The 9,504-nt window shown below is 38.9% G+C and overlaps 1 protein-coding gene across 3 annotated transcripts in view; it reads right to left on the bottom strand.

Annotated features, from left to right (window-relative positions):
* The window catches only part of col14a1a (collagen, type XIV, alpha 1a), a 122,162-nt gene that overhangs the window by 104,157 nt on the left and 8,501 nt on the right, over positions 1 to 9,504 (bottom strand). For all 3 annotated transcript variants that reach the window (XM_008432271.2, XM_008432273.2, XM_008432272.2), the window contains exon 3: positions 86 to 202. In XM_008432271.2, the coding sequence (XP_008430493.1) occupies positions 86 to 202 (117 nt within the window). The remainder of the gene's footprint in view (positions 1 to 85; positions 203 to 9,504) is intronic.

The following is a 9,504-nucleotide window of genomic DNA, read 5'->3' as shown; positions in this document are numbered from 1 at the left end:
GTGTGTGTGTGTGTGTGTGTGTGTGTGCGTGTGTGTGTGTGTGTGTGTGTGTGTGTGTATTCTGTTCATGTGTGGAGGATCCTACCTGGTAAGCTGTTGTAGAGAAATAAATAGCTGTCGACATCTCCTTTGGGCTCCCTCCATGAAACTAGGAGTCTGCGGGAACTGTGCACTTTGAAACGCAGCCTCCTCGGAGCTGGAACTGAAAAGTAAGGCAACACTTAAACCAGACACAAGGATGCAAAAAGAGACCTGTGTCTAATTCAAGGAAACTTTCTGACCTGAAAAGTTTCTAAGCATCATTAGACATGTCTTAAAAAGTACTTAGAAAGCATCTGAAAGCTTCAGAATAAGATGAAACAAGGAAACAGGAAGGAAGAAACTGGAATGAAACTCAGATTGGGAGTTCACAGAGCTAAAGATGGAATAAATATGGTATTTCTCCCCCCTGTCACTATACAGCCACATATGTTGATGGAATGTTATGGCATATACTTGTATAGCGCTTTATCAAGTACAGATGACCCCAAATCAGTCCACACTACACTCAGTCATTCACACATTCATGCACACATTTACACACTGCTATAAGCTACATAGTAGCCTCAGGTGCCCTGAGGCAGTCTGACAGAAGCAGGGCTGCCATGCACCGGCGCCCCTGGGCCCTGTGATCACCGCCAGCAGGCGAGGCGGGTGAAGTGTCAAGGACACAAAAACGACAGAGCTGGGGTTGAAACTGCCAACTCCTCCAGAACAAAGTAGCACATAATTGTCACTTGGTTGGGGGGAAAAAATATGGATTACATTTTTTGTGAATACACACCGGTAACTTTGTAGGAGCTGCTGTAGGTAGGAGAATCTGTAGAACAATTGCAGAGTCATGCACTCAAGTAATTTGCCCTTTATGAAAGAAATACTTTGCCGAATGAAAGTCATAAAAAGTTTAGCTTGCAGCGTCCCACAAACCATGTACGGGAGTAAACATGCTGTGAAAGCTGATTTGTTTTTGCCCTCCATGGGAAACTTGATGTGTGCCAGAAAAATACGTAAGACTGGGGTGGAAATTAAACTTCAAGTTAGACAACGACAATATACGTACACGCAGAGATACAACGGATGTAACGGGACAATACCTGCTGAAGTGATTGAATTTATGTAAAGGATTTATAAATGTATGGTTCAGACAATGGATTTTATAAATGAATATGTCATGTTGTATGTGTCATTTTGTTTTTAGTTGTTTTTCTCTCTCCATCCATCCCAAACAGGCCTTCCCGGGTCTCTGCTTTCTGCATTTGTTAGTTTTAAATTACATTTCAAGAGGCATCTTTTAGAAAGTCCTGATTCTGCTGCTTCTGCCTGTGGAACCCTCATTGGGCCTCAGTCGACCACCTCTACAGACTCCTTGATAACATTGATTTTAGGTTTTCGTTCTGAGCCTGGAGTTCTGCATTTGGCAGCTAATATCTCAGGTTTCTGGGGCCAAGACTGGCCATGTGTGAAAGAGAAGGTGGAGCATTAATGCTGGATTTTCTGTATGCCTGCAATGGATAGCTGGACCTTGAAATTACTTTATTCCAAACTTCTGTCTCCTCAGTAGGGGCAAATGAACAAAATTGGTTAGTCTTAAATTTTTTTTATTTAATCTCTATGAACATCCATCCATTGTCCTGCACCCTTATCCCGGCACCCGGTGCTGGTGCCTATCTCCAGCTGTCGGCGGGCGAGAGGTGGGATCACCCAGGTCATCTCAAAGAACAGTTCTTTTCAAATATTAATTTTTTGCTAAATTTGTTTGATGGTATCTGAAACAGCAAAAGATTTAAGGTGCAGTGATGGTGGTGGTAACAGCATCCACCACACATCCATTTCATGACAGAGGTTAGCTATTGCCTAGAAAGTTGCTTTCATTTTGCATAAATGTGAAACTGTGTTGCCACCGTGTTCCTCTGGTTTGAATCATGTTTTGTATTTTGTATTGTGGGTTTTGTTTTTTCAGTTGTCGTTATTAAATCGGCCGCCTTTGTTTCTGCACCAGCCTGCTGGCGTTTGGGTCCTTTATTCAACATTTGACTGATAAAACAGCTACAAGAAGTCATTCTGGGTTCATGGGGTCCATCAGCAGTACTGGCTGACAATTCAGCAGCTCATGACTCATGGTCGATTATGTCGGCTTTCTTCCCACATCGTACTCTGAGGCAGGTTGTGTCATTAGTGCCTTTACTGCCGGATGTCCAGAAGACATTTAGAAAGAAACTGCATGTTATTCTTATTAGTGAAGAGAATACAATATATTAATATATTCATAGTAAAACGCCACTGTCTTAACAAAGCAAAAGCACGGATTTATTTTTAATGTGTTGACATTATAATCGCATTAAAATAATCAAAATGAAAAAGACAAAACAGGGAAAAACATTTAAGCTGCACATTCTAAAAGTTACATCCAATACATATGAACTGTATGTGGACCTGTGTTAATTAACATTCTAGCACAGACCAGATTGAGGTACAAATATCTGCATAAGATCACAATGCATGTTTCATGTGTCTAGTTATTGATTCAGCCATTCAACAAAATTGGCTAAGCATGCAATTAAAGCTATTAATTATTTACAATTAAGTGATTAATTAAATATTTTTTTTACCATGTCCCAATCATTGACCTTAAAAAAAGAACCAAGTCAATCAAAAGCAAGCCCAGCAGAAAATGTTACATTTTCAATCATTTTCATAAATTGACAAATTGTAAAATTGACTGCCTTAGCATCTTATAGTTTTTGGAAAACATGAAATTTTCTTTAAAAATCACATAATTTTTGTTCAAATATATAGAAAACAACGTAAATGCATTATTTAACATAATGTCAGTGCTTGCTTAACTTTTTACTAATGGAGTCGCGCAACTCCTGGCACTGAGGCACAAAAGCAAAGTCAATCAAAAGAATCACATCACTTTATAATATTTCATGCTCTATAGTAATTTGCAAAAACATTGATATAACACTTTAAGTTTTACACTTTCCTTGCTGCGTTTCTTAAGCGACGACACTATGCCACCTATCCAATATTCTAAAGGCACAGGCTGAAGATGTATAATTAAACCACACAATAAAAATCTATGAATAATTTTCAGTGCATGATGGCGCTCAGAAGATTACTACCTTGGTATCACTTAGTGTGTTTGATGGTAGGTGAAGTGAGTAGGTAGGATCTTTATAATTGGGTGAAAATTGCCTGGAGTGCCCCTACTTTTGCTTTGCATGTGAATGATCACACTCACCTACTGAATTATGGAACAAACCTATAAGAAAAATACTATATGTAAATACCCACTATATGTCTGGATGTCGAGATTTATGAGCAAGATGATGATTGTATCGGCATAAAATTTTGATGAATGACTTTTGGAAATCACCCCAGGATGCCAACAGAACATGAGGGCCTCTGATTACCCTTCAACAATCTCTCACGTCATATGGCCGTAAATATCATCCAACCGCTCCACATTTCACATTTTCTTTCTGGATAGGAGTGCCCACCTTTCATGCATTCAGTAGCGTTTCTCTGTGTCTCACAATATCATGTTCCGTGGACTTCATATTGTGTCTAATATCAAATCTTGGCAGATTTTGGCATGTCAATAAAGCTCTTCATGAACGGTGGCTAAACAGACGACTGCAAGAAGCATCATTAAGCTGAAGGTAGAAGTTCATTGTTAAAATTTTTTTAAACAAACATATAAACAATAGATTATGCAGAGACTCCAAGAAGTAGGTTTCTAATATCACCTTTGCAAATCCAAAAATCCTTTGTACGACCATTTATGCTTATGCTCCCTCAAATGGCTAAAAATTGAACCAGCTTTACTTAAACTACATTTACACAATGTTACCTTGATGAACCGCTATTTCTGCTTTTCTGATACTGTGATGGAGGTAAATACAACACTAATTGAAGCAAGACAGCAGGAAAAAGTGAGTAATTTCTAAAATACAAAACAAAAACCACAACAGAATTAGTAAAGACAAACAATAACAGAATAAGTAATATTATAGCCATAAACCCAAACAGCAATTTCTTGAAGCACTCCGGGAAAAAAAGTTGCCAAATTATCAATGTGAAATAAATGCAAATTAATTCCTAATGTATAGTTCACATGCTCTCCTTTTTCTAGCCATCATCTAAAGGGTCTTTTAAAATTTGAGCTTGGGTTATCTCTCTTTCAGTGTGTAGACTAAAGATGTCATTCAGCTGTATGAACTGGAATTATGTGAGTTAATGTGAAGCAAACACGGTTTGAGATTTCCGGTCTGAAAAGGGGGATGATTCCTGTCAGGATTACGAGCAGAGAAAGTTCAGAGGGAATCCTGACTGATGAGTAAATGCTCACCGGTGCATCACTCTCCCACCCTCCTCTCAGTCATTGTCCTTCACTTCAGCTGCAACAGAGAAACTTCCCATCTTCTGACTTGATTTCCTCTCCAACTTAAGTTGTTTTTTCCCCCCAAACATCTTCTTTCCTATTCTTTACTTCCACCTCACCCTTCAGTCTTATTCTTCACTGCTCTTTACAATCCATTCAACATTCATTCAAAAATCTTTTTTTGTCCTAACCCATGTTTATCTTTGAACTTGCTTTGAACTTACCATTCCTTAGCATCACCTTCCTTCTCATTTTAATCTCTTATCCTTTTCTTCTCCAACTCTCTTTTTTTTTACAGCTGTTTCCTTCTCAACCTCGTCTCATATCAGTCACACTTTGATTTTCCTTCCTCTTTTATCCTCTCGCCAACATTTCTACTTAATTTTTTTTTCCTTCCTTGCTTTAAGTCCCTGGCTACCGCTCTCCTTGTCTCTCCAGATAAGCCTGGTACTGACTCCGCCGAGTATTCAGGCTGCAGGAGCTCTGCTAATGCTCAGGATTTATGGATGACAAATGCTCGCTCTGTCACCGCAAGATAGCTATCCTGTACCGAACCTGAGGGAGAACGCCCGGGCGTGCTCACTCAACGTGGCGGCCGTCTCGTTTGTACACAAACTACTCTGTTCACGGAGGAGACAGCACTTAGCGCAAATCCACTCCGGCTTCTATCCACCTCTCCCCTCTTTTTATCTCATCCACCGCTCTCATGGAACCCTTCTCTGTTTTATCACATCTTCAGGTTTAAACTGTCTGCCTCTCATCCCATTCTGCTCTTTTTTTTTCACGTTTTATTTCACCCCCTCCATCACCACCTTACACTCCTGCTTGTGGTACAGTGAATTAATGCCTTTTTGCACCCTTTCATCACATCCTTGTGTAAGTAATGCCTTTTTCTTCCAGCAGTCATCTGGCTGCTGCACTGAGTGTGTAAGACTGAATACTAAGCTGCATGATTACACTGTTGCCCTATCAGTCCCGTTCAGTCATTTGGTCAAGGTTGAGCATTTAAATAATAATAGCAATAATAATAAAGAAGAAGAACCAAGAAGACAATCAAAACTCTGTCATTACTGATTATGTGTTAAAACACATGCAAACGTTTATGTAATTGATGTGTTCAAACAATTCACTACATCAGAGTTTCAATTAAAGAAACGAGTTCCACAAAAACTCGTGATCCAGATTCATGTACACACAAAGTGTTTTTTTCTGTTAATGCAATCCGCATAGGGCAGCTCATGCTTTGAATATTTTAATGACAGAACCGAGGAACATTACAATCTTCCAGGCAGTTTTCTAAATCCATTAAACGGTGGTTAGGAACAAATCACATCTGTGATCATGTGTGGATTGGTGTCTGTTGCATATTAAACATGTTTATTTTATTTTTTTTGGTCTTGTTCATTCTTCAGTATTTTCTAATTTAATCATGTGATTTAATGCATTAATCATATTCGAAACCATCATCCTGGTACTGCAGATGACCTTTAGCTTTCATAGCCATCTTTAGCACAAATGCATGCTAAACTGACATGAGATGATTAAAGTGGATTGCCCTGTTAAAAACTGAACTCGACTAAAAGAAATAAGATCTATAGGGATGTTTTAACTCATAATTGTTTTTGCTATGACCTGTGCAAGGAGAGTCCTTGCAGGGTGACTCACAAATGATCACTGCTGAACAAGCTGGCTGTTCACAGAGGGCTGCATCCAAATATATCAGTGAAAGATTCAGCGGAAGAACAGATGTGTGAGGAAAAAGTGCATGAGCAACAGGGTCAAATGCAGCCTTGATAGGATTATAAAGAAAAGCCCATTGAAGAGATTGAGGTAGATTTTTAAGGTATTGAATCCAGGTATTGGAGTCAGAGCTTCGAGGACTCATCCAGAACTCTGGCAATACGACTGTCGCACTCCTGGTGTGAAGAAATCCCTATGCCAAAGATAGGAAGGAGAAGGCCTCAATGGTCCGAAGTTATCTTTTCAGATAAAAGTTAATTTTGTGTTACAAAATTAAGGTTACAGAGTCTGTAAATACAGTGGAGAGAAGCCACGTTGCTTGAGGTTCGGTGTGAAATTTCCAGTTAGTGGTGATTTGGAGAGTTTTGGTGTTTTCATGCTTCCTGATTGCTGACAAGTTTTACGAAAACGCTAATTAATTTTAGAGCAGGACTTTCCATCGGCTGACTCTTTCAAAATGAATCAATACTGGTTAAAGGACAACAGTATCCCTCTGTTCGCATAAGCCAACAAACTGCTAATCCTACAGATAATCTATTAAATGACATTACTATATAACAGCTTTTTCACCATGAAGATAAATTACATCAGACAAACTGAAGGCATGGTGTTAAAGGAACCGCTACTTCCATAATGCCGCCGCGGAAACACGGGATGATCATTTCTATTTTATGCTGCAATAAATGCAGCAATTCAAGCAAAAGGAGCCCTGATCAAATATTGAGTGGATACAATCTACATTATGTCAACAGAAGACTGACTTCTGTGTAATAAAATCTTTTATTTGGTTTTAGGTAATATTTAGATTTTCTGAAAAATTAAATGTTAGGTTTCCATTAGCAGTATGCCAGAATCATCATAATTGCAGATGGAAACAAAGGATAACAGGGCAAACTGTTCAAACCTGCTGGTATATTCACAGCATTTTTATTTTCTCAACATGGATTTGTGGTGCATCTCTGAGCTAAAACCTGCACTGACATTTGTAGTTGAAGGTTGCTGCTTCAAAAATCAGATTATATGACAGATACTAAAGGCTTATAAATATTCACACTATTCTTAATAACTCAGTAACACTGAGGGATTGTTTGTTTTGTGGGATTTTTTATTTATTTATTTATTTATTTTGGAGAGTGTCATGAATATAAAAGTCACAACCTCTTCATATGTCTCGCTGGGCAAGAAAAGTAGGTTTTGCCCTCCTGCAGTGCCATTTTCCATATACGGTAGGGACGATTATTTTCACCATGTTTGAAAGTACAATTCAAAAATATGTTCTTGACAAACTTTGTCCAAGCTCATCAAATTTAAGGCACATCCTCGTAGTTGTTCCTGTACATTTATATTCGTTTTGTTATGTGGGGTAGAAAAAAAGCTCGCAGAAGAGAGTTGCGCTCAAATGCAATATCTGCTCAACTTTAACATCAGCACAATGTTTTAGAAAAAGAATATTTATGTTCTGAAAAGCTTGTAGTCTATTTCATGCTTGTCACACAGCTGCTGCTTTAGCTGACGCGCCCTGTTTGTACCTTCAGCGCTGTGTAATTTAGCTTATGCATGCATTCTGGATGTAGAGTGACCTGGATACGGTAAAGGAAGCGGCGCACTCACCAGTCACACTGCTTTTATAGTCTGTAACTTTCTCCTAAAGGGCTTTCAAAGCATTCATCAGTTAATGCTGCTCATTTACAGTCACAGCAGGCCATGAGAATCATCAATACTCTCCGTCGGTATTAGAGGGCCGCGGTGCCTCTCCGCTAACTCGACGCTCTTTTTTAGTGTGAGGCTGCAGATGATCGTGACAGGCTGGATTGCAGTCAGCAGAGGCAGATGAGAAGGTGACAGCAGCTGCGGCTCAGATAATTTGACAGTTTTTAAATTCAAAACAGGTTGTCCCATCTCATCACCGCTTTTGTTTATGAATAAATGATTTCCCATCATTGGCTTCTCCCCTTGGTCATTAGAAGTGAAACTACTGCCCAACACTCTCAGTAATACTAATGCACTCCACACACACACACACACAAAGCAAGTGCAATATTTGTGCAAATATGCATTTTAACACATAATCTGTTTTGATATATCCAGAAGCTAAATATTGATCCGGGCTGCCAGCTAATCAACAAAATCAATCCCGGTAATTAACCATGCAAGTAAACACGCATAAAGCCATGAAGCAACAAACACCAACCCACGTCTCCAATAAAATCTTTACGATGCATGACTTATTCAGAGCTGGATGAATACACATTTTAAAAAGAGATTTATCTGACTGGGAATGAAGTCGGCTGAAAACAGGAACATAAGGTATCGGTCACTCGTTTACCCTCTGGAGAAGAATAAACTGAGAACCAAGTTTGCATTTTTTTTCACCGGCTTGTCTAAAGTTTTAGAAATACATGTATTTAAAGAAAATTGAGAAGTAGGTTGTTGAAAATTCTGCACAGCTTGATTTTTTTTAAAAAGAACAGTCATAGCTGTTCCCATGGGTCGGACAGAAGAACGCTGCAGCTCAACAAAGGATACAAATTATGTCCAAATGCTGCTACCTGAAATTACACAAGTGTAAATTAAGCCATACTGAACTTAGATAAAATTATTGATAGAAAATTGAGGTTATTAGACATTCAATACTACCAGTGTAACCAGAAGTGTTTCTTTACGGGGGTTATACTTTAAATGGGTGGTATTATGTAAAATAGACGTTTTTTAACATCATGTTATAATGTTATTCCCTCATTGAAAAACATACCTGCAGTGTTGCTTTGACTCTTTCATGCAAGTTTGAGGAACACTTGACAATCTACTGTGCTCTCTGCTGCTACGGCTCCACTGCAAACTGATGATTAACTAAAACATGTAGGTAGACCTTCAGACTCCATTCTTGCACTAGTTTGGTGTGGGCTGCTTTTGATGGCTTAATCTATTAGATGTATTCTCTTCTTGAACCAGACTCACTTTGTGAATTACTCATTTTTCGCCTCATTACTATTGCTAACAAGTGACAACTATGTTGGTGCAGTTTTCCGTACCATTATCCTATCCTGTAGAAATATTTATGTTAGTAGCACTCCATTGTGTTTGCCTTGAACATTTAGCTTCTTTTGAAAACTTGTTTGGCTCAAATATCTTCAGAGCTTTGCTTCATGGATCTGATTTTCTTCAACATGGTAGACGAGAGCAACGCCTGCAAACAAGGCGCCAGTTCTTCAATCCATCTCCTGCAACATTCCACCATCATTCATGAATAAGACATAAAGATTCTTGAGCTACTCCTCTTGAGGCACACTGTTGCCCCGAAGCCCTAATCATAACAATCCTTCTATGCTGCACTCCTC

The sequence above is a fragment of the Poecilia reticulata genome, linkage group LG16, assembly GCF_000633615.1.
Source record: "Poecilia reticulata strain Guanapo linkage group LG16, Guppy_female_1.0+MT, whole genome shotgun sequence".
In the NCBI taxonomy this organism is placed as follows: domain Eukaryota; kingdom Metazoa; phylum Chordata; class Actinopteri; order Cyprinodontiformes; family Poeciliidae; genus Poecilia; species Poecilia reticulata.
This window is presented reverse-complemented; position numbering and strand designations above follow the sequence as displayed.